The sequence below is a fragment of the Chlorocebus sabaeus genome, chromosome 12, assembly GCF_047675955.1.
Source record: "Chlorocebus sabaeus isolate Y175 chromosome 12, mChlSab1.0.hap1, whole genome shotgun sequence".
NCBI classification, from domain to species: Eukaryota; Metazoa; Chordata; class Mammalia; order Primates; family Cercopithecidae; genus Chlorocebus; species Chlorocebus sabaeus.
Genome location: NC_132915.1, coordinates 25,372,328 through 25,391,754, shown reverse-complemented (window position 1 = coordinate 25,391,754; position 19,427 = coordinate 25,372,328). Strand labels below are relative to the sequence as shown.

At 39.2% G+C, this 19,427-nt stretch overlaps 1 protein-coding gene across 2 annotated transcripts in view; it reads left to right on the top strand.

Moving 5' to 3' along the window:
* Nucleotides 1-19,427, top strand: part of GDA (guanine deaminase) — a 111,958-nt gene that overhangs the window by 79,095 nt on the left and 13,436 nt on the right. For both annotated transcript variants that reach the window (XM_007969494.3, XM_007969492.3), the window contains exons 6-10: nucleotides 117-144; nucleotides 3,874-3,981; nucleotides 6,044-6,151; nucleotides 8,289-8,386; nucleotides 11,105-11,172. In XM_007969494.3, the coding sequence (XP_007967685.1) occupies nucleotides 117-144; nucleotides 3,874-3,981; nucleotides 6,044-6,151; nucleotides 8,289-8,386; nucleotides 11,105-11,172 (410 nt within the window). The remainder of the gene's footprint in view (nucleotides 1-116; nucleotides 145-3,873; nucleotides 3,982-6,043; nucleotides 6,152-8,288; nucleotides 8,387-11,104; nucleotides 11,173-19,427) is intronic.

Here is a 19,427-nt window from a genome sequence, read left to right as displayed (position 1 = left end):
CAAGATCGCACCACTACACTCCACCCTGGGTGACAAAGCCACCACTGAAAAAAAAAAAAAGAAAAGAAAAAAAGAAAATGCTCAAGTTTTCTAACCCATTTGTTGCTTTATTTCAGATTTGTGTCAGAAATGCTTCAAAAGAACGTGAGTAACTTTGTTTAGAGCTCGCTTTTAGATTGCCTTTGCATTAGCTGTAGGATTCATAAAGTTGCTTGATAGTGATTAGTCTGTGTACGATTGACTTATCCCATGCATAAAGTATTTACCTAGAGCCTGATGTGTCACTGTGGACTGTCACTGTCAGCTCAGTGAAGTCAGACGGTTTTAAAAAATTATCTTAAAATATTTAATTGACAAATAAAAATTGTATCCACTCAAGGTGTACAATGTGATGATTTAGATATATTTATACACTGTTTAATGATTATTAGAATAAAATTTATTAACATATCTATTCCCACACACGCTGTACACTAGATCCTCAGAACTTGTTCATGCTATAAGTGAAAATTTTTACCCTTTGACCATCATCTTTGGCTAACACAGTGACCCCCATAGGCCAGCAATCCCACTTTCGGATGTATATCCAATTCCACTTTTGGGATTTGCATGTGAGATTTGATGGGTGTATATCCAATCCCACTTTTGACCCATGTAAGTCAGCATGCTATCCCACTTTTGGGTGTATATCCAAAAGATGCAAAATAAGCATCTTGAAAAGATATCTGTACCTCTATGTTCATTGCAGCATCATTCAGAGTAGCCAAGCTCTGGAAACAACTTAAGTGTCCGTAGACAGGTAAATAAAGAAAATGCAGTGTGTATGTCTATATACAAACACAATGGAATATAATTCAACCATAAACAGGAAGGAAATCCTGCCATTTGTGACAATGTGGATGAACCTACAGCCCATTACAATAAGTGAAATAAGCCAGCCACAGAAAGACAATACTGCATGATATCACTTATTTGTGAAATCTAAAAAAAGTCAAACTTACAGAAACAGAGGTCAGGCATTTTTTGCTTTCTTGGGGGCAGCTGTGTACCTGGCTCTCTGTGTTTTGTTTTAAATAAATTTTGAAATCATGAAATATTAACTATTTTAGTGGATGTGTTTAGACACTATTCACATATGTGCAAACATCAAGCTTGCTTTATTCTTAAAATTGTGTGTACTTTTCTTGGCTCCCAAGCCCTATGCCTACATGCAACAGAAAAACCAAATTTTGTCAGGCAGGTAAACTTCATCTTAAGTTCACTAAGCTTTTAGTTGATCCAATTTTTATTAGGACAGTCTCAGTCACTACCCAGGTTAGAGTTACCGTCTCAGGGTAGGTTTCCCTTCTTCAGTGGTTTTCTGTACCCTCCTCTGGGATCTTCTGCTTTCACAGGATTGGTTTCTGGCAAGCAGGGAGAGGGCCTGATGAGCATGGGCTGACTGGTGGCACCTGAAAGCTGGGGACTGCTTGGTGGCCACCTCAACATTGGCTCTGGCCACTTGTGCCCTTGGCCTGCTCTGCAACACAGGCAGTGTCCAGTCCTGATGCCCCTGCCACTGGCTGTCTTGGTCCCCATGTGTGTGACACCTCACATGGGCTGCAGGCATGCAGCAGGCACCCCCCATTGTGGTCCCCTGGTGTTGGTGAGCCTATGGAGACAATGCTATTTCCTGTCTCCACCCCAACAGGCTGCACGTGGTCCATCAAGCAATCTCTTAGATTGGCAAGCCTGACCCTTCCTTGATCATCTTTTGAGGCCTGATTGGAAATCATAAGAAATCTCAAAATTTCTTTCCATCTAACCTTGAGAGATTTAGATGAAACTTTGTAGATCCTTATCCTCACCACCCCTCTATGAGTCCTTCTCTCCTGCCTGGCCACTCGCCTCAGGTGGCACCAGAGCCAATCCAACAACTGAATAGTTCTCAGGAAGGCTGTAACCAGCACACCTGCACAAGATGTATTCCCGAAAGGGAACTGGCTATCACTTCACTTTTCGTCTCCCCAGCACTCTTTTAAAACTTCAGCCTCCACTTCTCTTCATAAAGACTACCCAGTCTAGCCTTCATCGGAGCCTTAATGTGGTGGCAGAGGAGCATCTGTCATTTGGGATAGGATCTTTTGTTGAAATTGGGTGCTGAAGAATATACCCTCCTTTATTCTCCACTTTGAGCTGTTATCATGAAACCCAGTACTTCCATCGACTGTTAGAATGGGGGAGTGCTCCCCAAAATGAAGACATAAAATCATCTTGCTGTATGATATGCATTTTGCGGTACCCTTCACATTCATGATCTCCATAGTTCCCTTTTTAAAAAAAAAAACCTTTAAGTTCAGGGGTACATGTGCAGGTTTGTTTACAAAAGTAAATGTATGTCATGGGGATTTGTTGTGCAGATTATTTCGTCACCCAAGTATTGAGCCTACTACCCATTAGTTATTTTTCCTGATGCTCTCCATCCTTCCATCCTCCACCCTCCGATAGGCCCCACTGTTGGTTGTTCTCCTTTATGGGTCCATGTGTTCTCATCATTTAGCTCCCACTTATAAGTGAGAACATGCAGTATTTGACTTTCCCTTCCTGCATTAGTTTGCTAAGAATAATGGCGTTCAGCTTCATCCATGTCCCTGCAAAGGGCATGATCTCGTTCTCTTTTTATGGCTGCATAGTATTCCATGGTGTCTATATACCATATTTTCTTTATCCAGTCTATCATTGATGGGCATTTAGGTTGATTCCATGCCTTTGCTATTGTGAATAGTGCTACAGTGAGCATATGTGTGCGTGTGTCTTTATAACAGAATGATTTATTTCCCTTTGGGTATATACCCAGTAATGAGATTGTTGGGTCAAATGGTATTTCTGTCTCTAGGTCTTTGTGGAATCACCACATTGTCTTTCACAATGGTTGAACTAATTTACACTCCTACCAACAGTCTATAAGCATTTCTTTTTCTCCACAGCCTCACTAGCATCTGCAATTTTTTTTGACTTTTTAATAATAGCCATTCTGACTGGTATGAGATGGTATTTTATTGCAGTTTTGATTTGCATTTCTCTAATTATCAGTGATGTTGAGCTTTTTTTTCACATGATTGTTGGCTGCATCAATCATATGAAAAACAGTGAAAAGTGTCTGTTCATATGCTTTGCCCACTTTTTAATTAGGTTGTTTTTTTCTCATAAATTTGTCTAAGTTCCTTATAGTTGATGGATATTAATTAGACTTTTGTCAGATGCATAGTTTGCAAAAACTTTCTCCCATTCTGTTGGTTGTCTGTTTACTCTGTTGGCGGTTTCACTTGCTGTGCAGAAACTCTTTAGTTTAATTACATCCCATTTATCAATTTTTGATTTTCTTGCAATTGCTTTTGGTATCTTTGTCATGAAATATTTTCCCATGCCTATGTCCTGGATGGTATTGCCAAGTTGTCTTCCAAGATTGGTTTTTTTTTTTTCTTCTTTTTTTTTATTTGAGACCGAGTTTCTCTCTTGTTGCCTAGACTGGAGTGGAGTGGCACGATCTCGGCTCACTACAACCTCCACCTTTCAGGTTCAAGCAATTCTCTTGCCTTAGCCTCCTGAGTAGCTGGAATTACAGGCATGCACCACCATGCCCAGCTAATTTTGTATTTTTTGGTAAAGACAGGGTTTCCCCATGTTAGTCAGACTGATCTCGAACTCCCGACCTCAGGTGATCTGCCTGCCTTCGCCTCTCAAAGTGCTGAGATTACAAGTGTGAGCCACCGTGCCCGGCCCTTCCAGGGTTTTTATAGTTTTCGTTTTAACATTTAAGTCTTTAATCCGTCTTGAGTTAATTTTGGTATATGGCGTAAGGAAGAGGTATCAATTATTTTTAATTATCTCCAGTATTCTAGAGTGAAGCCCATAGTGACACCACGTTTTTCCCTCTCCTGCTCTGAGACTTTGATGGGTGAACTCGGCAGCATTGCTAAAACCCGTGATTTGCACATTCAGGTGGGTATTCTTCTTCTCTTTATGCCTCTATGCAGACCTGCAAGATTTCTTAGCACCCTTAAATCATCATCTCCAATAATCTATAGTTCTTTTACTGAGTAATCTCTAATTCTTCAACTGAGATCTCCTAGAGTCACAGCATAACAGGAGAGAAAGGACCTCTGTAGATATCACCTAATCCAATTCTCTGCTTTTGCAGATAAGAAACCCGAAGTTCCTTATACCCTCAAAGTTTTCTGATCAGTCTTCTAAAGACAAGAAAATCTTTATAAGTAATGGCAAGATCAATAACAGACTGTTATCTATTCTCCATAAGATACATTTAATGCATTTATTTCTTCTCTTTTACTTGGTACTTTCTCAATGTGTTCTGTACCTTCATTCTTAGAGAAACCAGCTATTATTTGAAAAACAAAAATAACCTAATTTCCACCTTACAAAATTGCATTTAAAACCCCTTTTGTTCTGAGTTTCTTAATTTAAAATCAGAACAAAAAAGTGTACCTTACTTTGTCATTAAGTTGTTGCAATTTAGGAATAAAACACTTTTTAGAGCTTATATCTGGGTTAAAATTGAGAGTTCCCTGTCTCCCATCCAAGCTTAATTACATACTGTACTAAAATTTCTCCTCTTAGGAGTTGATGGTCTTATAAGAAAGGTCAGATCAAGGCAGAGACAACATATTCATTCCTTACCATTTATAGATTGGTGTTTCTTTGGTTTTTGCTTCCCAAATCTATTTTCTTAGGAACCATTAACTGCTCTCACCTTCCCTATTATTATTATTATTTGCAGCCTATAATATTTGAATTTTTAATTCAGTCCCACACATTTCTCTCCTGGAGATAAAATTCAAAACTTACCTGATGTTTCTGCTTTGCAAACAAAATGCTTCTGTCGCTGACAAAATAAAATACAATGAACATTTAGAAATACATGAAAAATAAGATGAGAAGAACACACAACAAAATCAAGTTTATCCTTGCCAGACAGATGCATGTGAATGTATGCACATTTACTCACATTTATCCAAATGATTGGAATCATCAGGTTGTCCTGTCTTCTGTTGCTGTCCACGCATTTCATCAGTGGTCTGGGATTTCCTCAAGGCCAGGGATGGAGTTCATTGTCTGGGTAAAACACCTGTTTTCAGAACATTGCTATTTTTTTCTTTTAAAAATTTAGTTATCCGTGTTCTACCTTGTGGAAAGAGAGAAACGGCATTGCCATTATTGGAAGTATTAATTATGCCCTCTTGGGTTTTGTGGTGCCCTACAGAAGGGTCTTAGGGGCCTTTTTCAGTGTTGGGGCATATATAAGTGAACCCCACTGTCTGTTTTTTTAATGAACACTGAGCTCTTTTCTTAAATGGCCAGCATGGCCAGGCATAATGACTCATGCCTGTAATCCCAGCACTTTGGGAAGCTGAGGTCGGCAGATTACTTGAGGTCCGGAGTTTGAGATCAGGCTGGCCAACGTGGTGAAACCCCATCTCTGCTAAAAATACAAAATTAGCCCGGTGTGGTGACACATGCCTGTAATGCCAGCTACTTGGGAGGCTAAGACAGGAGACTCACTTGAACCTGGGAGGCAGAGGTTGCAGTGAGCGGAGATTGTGCCACTGCACTCCAGCCTGGGCGACAGAGCCAGACCCTATCTCAAAACAAAACAAAAAGAAGGTGAGCTCCAGAAGAGGCAGGTTGCTAGACTCCTGACTATCTACAAGGAGGACTTCATATTTGTTCTAGCTGTAGGTTAGAATTTGGAAAGACTTTGTTGGAAAAATTTGCCTTGAGATTACACATACACATACACACCCACACTCACACACACACACATACACTACATGTTCATGATATTCAGTTTCTTTGTCATATACATTATATTATCTGTGATGTATATAATTGTTTCTAATAAAATGCGTGTGCAATCTTCATTGCCTTTCTATGTGGTCCCTTAAATATGCAAGTAGAAAACCATTCACACCATTTTGAGGTAGGAAGTGTAATTTCTAATGGTATTTTACAGAAGAAAAATGAAAACATTATTCTTTTCTTGTAGAGCCATATAAGTGAAACTCGTGATGAAGTTGAAGCTGTGAAAAACTTATACCCCAATTATAAAAACTACACAGATGTGTATGATAAAAACAATCTTTTGACAACTAAGGTAAGTTTTATATCATGACATAATCTGTTTAAAGGAGGGCATTATCTAAATTTTAAAATCTCAGTTTCAGATTTCTGATATGAATACGTTTCTTTTAAAAAACGTTTTAAATTTTTAATTTTTGTGGGTACACAGAAGGTTTATATATCTGTGGGGTATATATGCATACATTTCTTAAACTAGAGTAAAGCCCAGAGTGTGTGTGTATGTGTGTGTGTGTGTGTGTGTGTGCGTGTGTGTAGTTAAAAATGGGCCCGAAGTTTCATCTTAGTTAGTTAAATCTAAAGGCTTCATTGAAAATGGGAATGTCATTTGGTCCAAGGACATTTTAACAGTATCTGTTAGAATGTAAACGTGCATTTCTTTGAGTCAGCAGATGCATTTCTAAGAATTCACTCTGTAAATAATATGAATAGGGATGCTAATTATATATTAAAGTTTAAAAATTGTTATCGGTGGGGAATTAAATTACAGAGCATACATAGGATTTTATCCAGCATTCACAAAGAAAGAGGTGTACAGGCTTATAAGGAAGAATGTTTGTGTAATATTATTTGATGTGTATGTACATATGTATAGATGCATGCTTAGAAAAAAACTGTCTGAAAGACATACATTAAGTATTAAAAATGACTCTTCCTGAGGGACAAAGCAGAAGGACTTTCTGCTTTTTATTTTTAAATACTCTGAGAGTCCTTTTAAAAAATGAGTATGCATTACTTCTATAATTAAAATTAATATGTGTAAAGAGACCTCATTACAATAATGTACTACTTGGCCTTTGCCTTCAATGAAATGTACAAATCATGTGGAGAGTTTACTGTAGCAAATAATTTCTTAGTGACTATGTGAATGGAGATATGACTATAACTGATTTAAAAGGTTAATACTCTGCATAAATCATGTAAAAGCTACACCATAATTTTCATTCTTTACATATATTTCCATATGATTAATAAATTAACCTTCATTTGCATGTTAATTTTATTTGCACAGAGATTGGGAAAGTTATATTTTAATAATAATTCTGTAGTCACTGGGCCAGGCGTGGTGGCTCATGCCTTTAATACCAGCACTTTGGGAGGCCAGCGTGAGCAGATCACAAGGTCAGGAGATCGAGACCATCCTGGCTAACGTGGTGAAACCCCATCTTTACTAAAAATACAAAAAATATAGCCAGGCGTGGTGGCAGGTATGTGTAGTCCCAGCTACTCAGGAAACTGAGGCAGGAGAAGAGCGTGAACCCGGGAGACGGAGCTTGCAGTAAGCCGAGATCGCGCCACTGCACTCCAGCCTGGGCGACAGAGCAAGACTCTGTCTCAAAAAAATAATAATAATTCTATAATCACTGAACCATGCCTCTCAAAGGAGAAAGCAAGTTGGATACAGGTTTTGTACTGGGGGAAAAATAATTTTGAAAGAGTAAAGTCTTATTTAAGCAAATCTACAAATAAATACTACCAAGATTAAAAATTCAGAAAGGTCTCGTATGTGTGCAGTGCCTGCTTTCTTGGATCAATTTTACTTTCTGAATTAGTGATTAGAAGATGTTAAACTTCTTAGTTTTTATGAAAATATAAACATAGGTGAGTTAAAGTTTATTTAGTTGAAAATATCAAGGTCACTGGCACCTATATTGAAGGTAGGGGCAGAAATAAAGAACAGCGCTTTGTAGGATTACTCTCACGGCTTCCACGTACTGAGAAGGGACTTTTAGTTCTAAAAGGGTTTAAAATTGGAGCACGCACAACCCTACCAGTCGCTCACCATGGAAACTTAAGAAAAGAAAGTAACTTCTAAAGTAGAGATGAGAAAATCATGTTTCCTTCCATCTGGATGGATATTCGGTGCTAAAGATCACCTGGACCAAACCCTCATTACTTTATAGATCAACAAAAAGAACCTAAGTAAACGCCACAAATTTGCTGAGATTTTTGTAAGACAATGTGTTTACAGGCCTTTTCTGAGGTATAATTTGTACCCAGCCACTTTGTACGTATAGATCATCATAAATGTTCTTGTAAAGATGCCTACAGTCAAGCTACAGCTTCGGTCTCTCTCTCAAATACCTTGTGAGTGAGCACCCACTTAATCATTTGTGAGCGGTGAACTCCACGTAGGGCACTCTTCTCTCCAGACAGTGATGGCACACGGCTGCTACCTTTCTGCAGAAGAACTGAATGTATTCCATGAACGAGGAGCGTCCATCGCACACTGTCCCAATTCTAATTTATCGTAAGTAGACAATGATTTTCGGTAGATTACGAATGGTTGGGTTGCAGATTAGCAGCCAAATGCCTTTGTTTCCTCTGTCGTTCCTCCAGGATCTCTCCTCTATTCTGTGTTTGACAGGAACCAGATAGATAGACATTTACTCGTGCTGTTGAGGAGTAAAAGAGAACATGTGAGAGGACATTTATCTCAGAGGACACATGTGAAGAGCACAGCATCTTCTGAAATCTGAGTTTGTACAAAGAAAGGACAATAGGGAATACAACATAAAACATTTCTAGTGAAAGTACTGAAGGGAACCCATATGTCAGCCAGGAAATCCAGGAAGAGGGTAGTCACTCCCATTACTGTTTGTGCTGTAGTGTTAGAAGGAAATGCAGCAATACCAAAGTCAATACACTGTGATGTATGTTACCCTGTTGGACTTGACGGAATGCCAGCCCACACAGTCTAGCCCAGGAGGATCTTGTCCTATTATAATTCCCCAGAATACAGAGGTGTTATTTATTAACTGGTTCTTAACCTTTTGAAAGGTGATAGATCCATAAATGAATAAAATGAAAGTTATTGGCTGTGCACAGTGGCTCACGTCTGTAATCCTAGCACTTTGGGAAGTGGAGGCAGGCAGATCACTTGAGGTCAGGAGTTTGAGACCAACCTGACCAACATAGTGAAACCCCATCGGTATTAAACATACAAAAATTAGCTGGGCGTGGTGGCAGGCACCTGTAATCCCAACTACTCAGGAGGCTGAGGCAAGAGAATCATTCGAACCCGGGAGGCGGAGGTTGCAGTGAGCCAAGATTGCACCCCCGCTCTCCAGCCTGGGTGACAGAGTGAGACTCCGTCTCAGAAAAATAAATAAGTTATAGCCTGTATTTTCAGAGGGAAAAAGCCCATGGATATTGCAAATGTTGCATCTAATTTCAGGGAATTCAGAGATCCCATGATGCCAGTCCATGGATGCTAAGGTTAAAAACCCATGCTCGTGGGTGTTGATCTCAGAAAACACCTTCAGGGAAGTAAAACAGGGAAGGGAAACAAGTCAGTAAAGATTGTATCATCAAGGAAGTTACCACTGTGGGCTCCCAGAGTTTAATCCTTCTATTTAATAGAAAACCCAGGGAACCAGTGTCCAAAACAGAACTCAAAGTTATCCTGCCCAAGAAGTGAGGGACTGGCTGTGATAGTAATACCCAAATGCCTACGGGTTCTTGTTGAGGGCTCCTGGGTGGAGGGGAGAAGCGTATTCATTCCCTGGAACTTCTGGCCTTCCCCAAACAAGGGCAGAGCAGGCTCTAGCACAGGAGAGAGCTGAGAAAGCTCCTAGGCAAAGAGCTAGAGGCGTTCACAGTTGGAAATCTAGGGACTTTGCAATTACGAAGATATATGTCAGTGTCATTATGAGAAGCGTGCTGAGAGCCACAGTGACATATTTCTGGAGTGCTTTAGGGACCCCAGAGGGTCTGAGTTTTCAGACTTAAAGGAGTGACACATTACAGGGAATCTTGTCTGTGTACAGTGACTATAATTATGGTCTAGTTACTTGATAGTGGAAGGATTTAGCACCCATTGGGTGTTAATATCCTCTAAATTAAAGCATAATCTAGCTTTGCAAATTGAGTTTTGAAGTTAAATTTCTTTAGGACACATTTCTGTTTAAATGCTGCTCTTTCTCCAACTGAGAGATTTATTGTGTATGCACTGGGGCTTTGGAAATTAGAGTTATGTGCATCCTCCAGCAGACCACTTTGACCTTTACAACTTTTTAGAATTCTAAGGATCACCTTAGTTTTCCTTTGTCTCTTTAGAAAGGCAGCACATGGTGGGTGTGGTGGCTCATGCCTGTAATCCCAGCACTTTGGGAGGCCGAGGTAGGAGGATCACCTGAGGTCAGGAGTTCGAGACCAGCCTGACCAACGTGGCGAAACCCTGTCTCTACTAAAAGTATAAAAATTAGGGGGACATGCTGGCGGGCACCTGTAATCCCAGCTACTCGGGAGGCTGATATAGGAGAATCGCTTGAACCTACCTGGAAGGAGAAGGTTGCAGTGAGCCGAGATTGTGCCATTGTACTCCAGCCTGGGTGACAGAGTGAGATTCTGTCTCAAAAAAAAAAAAAAAAAAAGAAGCTGGCACATCTCTTAAACTCAGGGTCAGTAGGTCCCAAATTCAGCCCAGGAACCATCTCTCCTACTTTCCCTGTCTTCAGAGGCAGCATTTGGTCAGGTCCTGACTCTTTAGGCTGTACCCCTTTTTCCAGTTGTACTCCCCTTTTTTGATCTTGTAAGTTACTACTCATTCAGGGTAACAAATTATTCCAGGCATAGAGAATAGGTAATGCTTTATAATTTCTACTTCCTTAACATAAAAGGATGTATCGGTTAGAAAATATTGAAGACAGATAAGACTTTTGTATTAACTGCAAGGTTTGATTTCTTCATTTTTTTTTTCCATACAAACGATCCCCTGCTTTTCCTTCTGGCTCTTGCTGCTTTGTGCCCACCTGAGATTAACCTCGGCCCAAGGATTAGGCTCTTTTATGATCCTGTTTACTCCAGGACTTGGATGGTCTGATTTGGCTAATATGTTTGTGTCAACATTAGAGCTGATATATTGGGAACTGCAATTTTCAGTGATATCACCATCGTTGTTATTAGTGTTCGTCTTTTATTGGAACCACATGGATCTCCTTGTTCTGACGTCTCCTCTTCTCCACAGGCTCAGCAGTGGCTTTCTAAATGTGCTAGAAGTCCTGAAGCATGAAGTCAAGATAGGGCTGGGTACAGGTTAGTAGTTCACCATTTGGAGCTATGGCAAAGTGGTTGATTACTATGTCACTTTCTAATGTGACTAATTTGTGGGCGACTGTTCTGTTTTTGTTTTTTTTTTTTTTTTTAAAGTAGTTTTGGGCTGGGCGCGGTTGCTCACGTCTGTAATCCCAGCACTTTGGGAGGCTGAGGCAGGTGGATCACGAGGTCAGGAATTCAAGACCAGTCTGGGAAACCTCGTCTCTACTAAAATGCAAAAAATTAGCCGGGTGTGGCAGTGTGCGCCTGTAGTCTCAGCTACTCGGGAGGCTGAGGCAGGAGAATTGCTTGAACCTGGAACCCGGGAGGCGGAGGTTGCAGTGAACCAAGATTGTGACACTACACTCCAGCCTGGGTGACAGAGCGAGACTGTCTCAAAAAAAAAAAAAAAAAAAAAAGTTTTATTATCTAGTAGAAATATCTTGATAATAAGTATCTAACAAAATAGAGAGGGGTTAGAAGCAGTAAGAAAATGTATGCAAAGGGAGAAGTTTTGATGACACTAACCTCCTGAAAGCTGTTATCCCTGTTTATTATTCAAAGATTAGGCTATAAAGGATAATTAATTCCTTCTAACGTGTTTCAGAGGTATTTTAAAAACAGCCCTTGACTTTCGTTTTGTTTTGTTCTTCTGGCTAGATTTTAATGGTTTGGATTTGTATATTTTTAGTTTTCAGTAACTGTGTCATTACAAATACTGTCTCAAAAGAAATTTTTTTGTCCTTGCCATAGTGAGCACAGATTCAGTCTATGGCAGAATTGAGAATTCTGATGTATGTTAAGAACTGGTTTTGCTTTTAAGCAATGTTCAGCCAAATGAGACTTCTCCATATCCACAGGCAGCCTGCTTGTCTACTAGGCTGAGGGATGTTCTAAGTGCATATGGATTAGTGATGGATTCGTGATGTTTCCTTTCCCCACAGCACATTTTAGTTGTGTTTCTTGAGAGTGTGCAAGCATTGCTCGCTTTGAAAGTATGAGTCAGGCCCACATGTCTGAGTGTCCTCTGTGAGGCTTCTTTTATGACTGAATGACTGAATGAAAATTTTTTTAATGGGTATGGGGCACGAGAACGTGTTTTCTGTTCTTGATGCCTTTGTCTTCCTTATATTTAAGAGCATCAGGCTGTGTGCATATTGACACTGGTGGTTTTCATCACTTTCTGCAGTAACTCAAGTCTCAGTTTGTTATAGTGAGACATTTTACAAAGCAATTAATTGGTAAGACACAATAATAGGCATAATGATTTTAATATTTTAAGAGAGCTATAGATTAGATTAGAAGTTTTTCCCAATTTTATAGGAATCAAAGTCATCAAGATTTTGACAATTGTAATATAAGCCTTAAATCATCAAGATTGTGATAATTCTACATAAAGTCACAGGTGTCAAAGGAGGAAACCAGTGATTTTACTTTCACAAAAAAGCTTTAAGGGATAAGAAAAAAATGGCCAAGAGTTTTGGTTACACACTATAGTCAGTTAATATGAAAAATTTAGCATTTGCATAAAAATCAGTCAGATACTGTTTTCAGATATTCTAGGATTTTGGTCTCCATAATTTAAGTTCATCACGTGGCTTTCCTTTCTTGACTTTGGGTTGTTTAGTGATGGTCTATCAAGTTCAAGTCAAGTTCTAGCTGTCACTTGTTATCTGTAAGACCTTGAGAAAATTAATTTTCTAGCAGTTGTTAGTCAAGGATTCATTTCCTGATTTCTGCAACAATAGTAACTAGCAATTACAACTATGTCTATCTTACAAGCTGTTTAGAGAATTAAATTTTAAAATGCATGCAAAATGGTTAGCACAGTGCCTGCCTGGCACATGACACAAATAAATAAATATTGACTTAAAAGAGAAAGGGTGAGGTTGGTGTACTGACCAAACGTTTGATTAAATATGACCTATTAGCTTATTTACTCAGAGAATGATGTTTCATTTTTACCTAGTCCTTTTTGCGATAGTCACCCTCTACTCCACTATTTCCTAAACATGACTTTTATGTATCAATTTACCCTTCAATTTGTAAACTTTAGAAGATTATTATACCTCATACTATGAATAGAGAGCAGGTCCAAGAGCAGTTCACACACTGTCTATAACAAGTACAGACAGATCTTGACTTGCAGAAATATTAGGTAGAAGAAACCCACATGAAATTTAACAGAAATATAGCAAAACAAGATAAAGTGATATCACAAAGAATAAGAGTGTGAACAAATATCTGAAAATGATCTGCTTGAGGATCCAGAAGAAAATTTCAGAAAATTGCCATCATCCCTGGAATACAGGAAAACATGATGCTATGAAAAGATTGTGCTAGAAATTTTAGAAATCAAGGAAGAAAACTGAAAAAAAAAAATCAGATTAAAAAGTACATAGACCCTTATACACTGCTGGAAGGAGAGTGGATGGTACAACTACTTTGGAGAATGTTTTGGGAGTTTCTTATAAAGTTAAATATACATCTACATATGACCCAGCAATTTTACTCTTGGGTATTTACCCTAGAGAAATAAACATATATATTTGCAGAAATAGTTGCATGAGGCCGGATGCAGTGACTCATACCTGTAATCCCAGCACTCTGGGAGGCCACAACAGGAGGATTGCTTGAGCTCAGAGATCAGCCTTGGCAACGTGGCAAAACCCTGTCTTTACCAAAAATACAAAACTTAGCAGGGCATGGTGGCATGCACTTGTAGTCCCAGCTACTTGGGTGACCGAGGCAGGAGGATCGCTTGAGCTTGGGAGGTCGAGGCTGCAGTGAGCCGTGTTTATGCCACTGCACTCCAGTCTGGGTGACAGAGTGAAACCCTGTCTCTAAATAAATAAATAAACGAAAGAGTTGTAAGAGGATGTTTATACCAGCTTTATTTATAATAGCCCCAAACCAGAAACATCTATCAGCAGGAGGATGGATAAGCAAGTTGAGGTATATTCATATAATGAAATATTATTTAGCAATAAAAAAAATACTACTGATATATGCAAAATGTGGGTAAATATATGCCAGTGTGTGGGCTTAAAGAGCACACACTGCATGATTCCATATGTATGAAACTCACAGACCAACAGAACTAACTGATATTGGTAGAAATGAGAAAGTGGTTGCCAAATGTTGTAGGTAAGAATGTGGGGAATTGACAGGAAAAGGCCATAAGGGAATTTGCTGGGGTGATAGAAATGTTTAATATCTTAGTTTTTTTGCAAAGTAGTTAAAGCTATATAATTGTTAACATTCTCCAAACTGAACATCTAAATTCTGTATGTATTATGATATTTTAGTTATACCTCAGTTAAAAAAATGACAAACCCACCAACCCTTTAGGAAGCTCTGAGAAGCAGAATTATCGTTGCAGAAAATCAAATCAGTGATGTGGAGAATAAAGCCAACCAAAGATAATAGAGGGCGTTTGAGGATGATCGATGTGAAGCCCAGAAAGCACAGAGCTAACACATGGGGTTTTTTCTGATGGAGCACGCAGAACAAATGGGACAGATGCGATAGAGCTTTGAAGGGTAAATCTCTTCTGAGCTTAAGAAAGAACTGCTTTGAAAGTGCTTACCCTGTTTTACGCTAAATCATAACTGAACATGTTGTGGCAAAATATTTTAATTGCAATTTTAAAAATGCTAAAATATTGACACAAGGAAAAAAGTCACTTATCAACAAAACAATTAAAAAGCAGTTTGCTTTCAGATGTTTTTGTTGGCACACAAAATACCAAAAGGCAAGAAAAGAGTTTGGAGACAAAGCAGTTGTTAGCCAAGAATAATATATCTGGCCAAATTCTCCTTTACGTAGGAAGGCAAAAAAAATTCTCAGCTATACAAAGACTTGGAAAATATTTTCCCTAGGAACCCTTTGAAAAACTTACTTGAAAATCTACATCATTCAATGAAAGATGAGGCAAGTGAAGGGCCATATAGGGAAATAATGGTACAATATGATGTCATGGAAAGCTAACATCAATCAGAATAAGAAGATCAAAGAATTGTAAAGGAGTTTAAAAAAGGAAAGTAAAAGCCAAAAATATATCTCAAGAGAGAATAGTCACAATGTTAAAAACCTATCAGAATGGCAGCATAAATCAGGAAGATGTTTCCCTCGGGCTGGAAAGAGGTTCCTGGAACCTAAATACATGGCACTTACTTTGAAAACTGTTACGTCCTTGAGTTTTGGTTTTATGCTTTCCTTGTGTCATTTGAATGTCTTCAGTATTTTATCACAAAATTTTAAAAAAGAATATATGCTCTGCAAGAAAGAATTTTCCAAGTATAATACATAATTCTGTCTTCTAATTTTATTAACAAAACCCAAGAATTTGTAGTTTGTGTGTAAGGCTGAGAGGAGGATGTATTTGGCAAGTGGCCAACATGATGAAGCACATTTCTACTAAAAATACAAAAATTAGCTGTGCGTGGTGGCACGTGCCTGTAGTCCCAGCTTCATGAGAGGCTGAGGCAGGAGAATTGCTTGAACCCAGGAGGTGGAGGTTGCAGTGAGCCAAGATTGCACCACTGCACTCCGGTCTGGGTGACAGAGACTCAAAAAAAAAAAAAAAAAAAAAAAATCTTGTCTCAGAAAAAAGAGAATTACACATATTTTACTATAGACGTTTCAGTATAAAAATATTAGAGATAACTACTTGAAGAATTTTAAAGATAGGATACCTCCTAGGTGAAATATGAAAAAAATAAAAACAAAGAAAACATAGCAAATAACCAAAAATAGTCATCTGAAGGAAAAATTTAAACATATAGAAAAAGTTTACATCCGCAAGACCTTTAAACTCATTAAAACAAGCAACATACATGGAGCCAGTGCCTCACTTTTCAGTGACAGTTCCCTATCCGAACTTACTTCTTCCATTATGCCAAAAACAACAGCTCTTTGATCTCTTGTAGACTCTATTCCAGTGACTCCATGCTTTCTCAAAATCCATTATTCTAATTCGAATTCTTAGATATCAGAGTACATCAGTGTCATCACTGCCTTGGAAACATCCTCACTTCCCATATTTCTCTCATTTTCTTGGTATTCACATCACAAAAGCCCCACCCTTGACTATCTCTAAAGTTCCCTTCTCAGTACCTTCAGTGGAGCATCTGGAGAAAATCGTCCAGTGGGCTTTCATTTTAAATTTTGTTCTCAAATCCCAAATGGCCTTCCGCTTGGGCAATAGAGACAGTTATTAGGCTGTAGTAAGCATATATCTCCTTTTTCCAAGACATTTCTTCTTAAACTTTCTACCCCAACTTCTAGCTTAAGTCCTCCCTCATCTCGTAAGTCATTGAGAAAATAGAAATAACCAGAAATCCTTCCCTCAATCTCCCACCGCCAAATTCACACACCTTTCTGCATCTGCTGGCATTTTCTCTTCTTTTCCTTGTCACAGCAAAAACAAAAACAACAAAGCCCTTCTTCCAATCAAAGGCAAAAATACCAAAATACCCCCGTATGTGTTCTGTTGTCTTTCCCTCTCCCAGCATCTCAATAAACTAATTCCTTTGGCCGTAGATTGTCCTGTATCATCAGTGTCTCCTTCCTACTGGATCATTCCTGCTGGTACAAAAACATTTAAGCAAAGAAACAAAACCTTTGTTTGTTTGTTTGTTTCTTTGTTTGAGATGGGGTCTCTGTTTCCCAGGCTGGAGTGCAGTGGTGCAATCTTGGCCCACTGCAACCTCAGCCTCTCGGGTTCAACTGATTCTCCTGCCTCAGTCTCCCGAGTAGCTGGGAATACAGGCACACGCCACCACACCCAGCTAATTTTTGTATTTTTAGTAGAGACAGGGTTTTGCCATGTTGGCCAGGCTGCTCTTCAACTCCTGACCTCAGGTGATCCACCTGCCTTGGCCTCCCACAGTGCTGGGATTACAGACATGAGTCACCATGCCCGGCCCAAAACCCATTATTAATCAGACATCCTCCTCTTACTCCTGCTCTACCTGTCTGCTTCCCTTCATGGCAAAGCTGCTTCAAAGAGTGGGGATCCACACTGTCACCACTTTCTAGGCTCTTTTCCATTCTTCCGTCAAATTCAGTCTGGATTCTTGCCCCACCCTCCATGACAACTGCCTTTGCTTTTTTCTTCTGTGGGTATTACCACTGGGATCTCTGCTGCCAGCTCCAAAGGTTGCCATTCTATCCTCATCCAATGGGACTTCTCAGCAGTATTTGCCATGATTGACTGTTCTCTCCATTGTCCAAATAATCTTATCTTGAATCCAATGAAGCACCTTCGTTCTTCCCTTCTTTGTCTTCTCTGAAGGCTGATTCTCTTCCTCCTGGCCATTTGAAAGCTTGCTACAAGGCTGTCTTGAAATTATGCAGCCCAGGGTTCTTTCTTTGATGAGCACAAAATTGTTTCTTGGTTTACAGTCTCTTTTTTGACTTTACACATTCTTCTTAGGAGATACCATCTACAACCATGGCTTCATGTGATTTAATATACTCAGATGACACACAGGTTTTTATATCTAGCCCAGACTTCTCTGAATTCTAAACCTATGTTTTCAACTAACTACATTCTCCCTTCTCTTAGACCCCTCCTGAAGAAACCCCCAAACTTCATTCTATCCCAAAACACATTCAAACCTAGTTCTCTAAAATAGCTCTCCTTTTTAGAGAATTCATTTTCTCTAACTAGAAACTTGGTCATTATCTTTGGGACCTTCTTCTCCCTCACTTCTCCAGCATGATGCCCAACCTCATGACTCCTTAGTATCTCCTGGAACCATCCTCTTTCCCCTCATTGGTCACTACCACCTGATGCAAGCTGCCATCGTTTCTTGCTGAACTGCTGCACCAGCTTCCTAATGGGTCTCACACCCATCCTAGGCCCTTCCAGTCCATTCTCCTCTTTACAAAAGAATCACAATGAAAATCTGATCATGGCACGCCCTCGTGCTTGTCACCCTTCAATGGGATTTTGAATGTGTAAGGCTCGTTACAAAGACCACAAAGCTCCACATTGGTTTGACACCCATCCACTGCCAGCCTCATCTCACACTACTCTCTCCTCCCTAACCTGGCTACCTTTTATGAATAGATTTGGCTTTTTGAGTACCCTGGCTATCCTCTCTATAAATTGCACTCCCTTCTGTATGCATTGTTTTTCTGTCTGAATGCCCTTTTTGCCTCTGTTTATATGGCTGAGTTCTTCTCATTCTTGTTTTAGATTAAAATGTCATTTCCTTAAAGAGGTGTTCCCTCACTATCCGATCAATATGGGCCCTTCATCTCCATTTTCTTGATTACTAAAGTGAAAAAAAATGTATTGTTAATATGTGTCTGTTTATATGATTCTTTTCTTTCTCCCCAACAAGATAGTTAGCTCATTCATGTGGAGAGCCCATAGGTTTTATTTACAAGTGCTTCAGTAAATGAAGTACATGTAAGGGGTGTAGTAAATGATTGCTGAATAAGTGAATGAATGCTTAGGAAATGAGTACGTACATATGAAATCGTTTTTTAGTCTTTCCGTTGTCCTCTGGCTTAAGTTTTTGCTCTTGTACAATTTTGTTAAAGTCTTCCTGTAAATAATAGTGTCCAAATATTGACTCTGACGGGCAAGTAATGGTACCATCTTCATTGTGATGGTCCTGGGGGAGTCATGGGGTAAGGAGACAGATTTTCTGAGAAAGTCCTTCAATTTTCCTCCCTCCTCCACATAGTTTCAACCCTTTGGTCCTCATTCTTCAGCACTTCGGTTATGTAACTGAATTTTCTCTGCAATTATTAAGATATGTGATGTTATTTCTATTTTCTGAGAAAATTGAGGTTCATAGGTCCTAAGTTACTGATCGAAGGTCCACAAAGCAAAAAGTTGATGTGCACAGTTTAAAACCAGGTCTGTAAAATGTAGATATTCATGATTTCTCCTTCCATCCTACCACAGTGCCTTTAGCCATATGATAAAGTAGGGATTCCACCTACATTAAATGTGTTGTAGATGGAAGGGGAAAACTACAAAGCTAATCCAGTTGGGAAGAATCAGCAAGTTACCATCACAGTGGAAATCCCTGGAAAAAAAAGGCTTGACTCTTACACAAATGGTCCTGACTAAATACCATGAAATTATGCAGCCCAGGGTTCTTTCTTTGATGAGCACAAAATTGTTTCTTGGTTTACAGTTATTTTACTGACATAACATTGGCAACCAGAAGAATATAGGATGATTAAATCAACATCATAAGGCATCTCTCAATTTTTTTCCAGTAAATTGC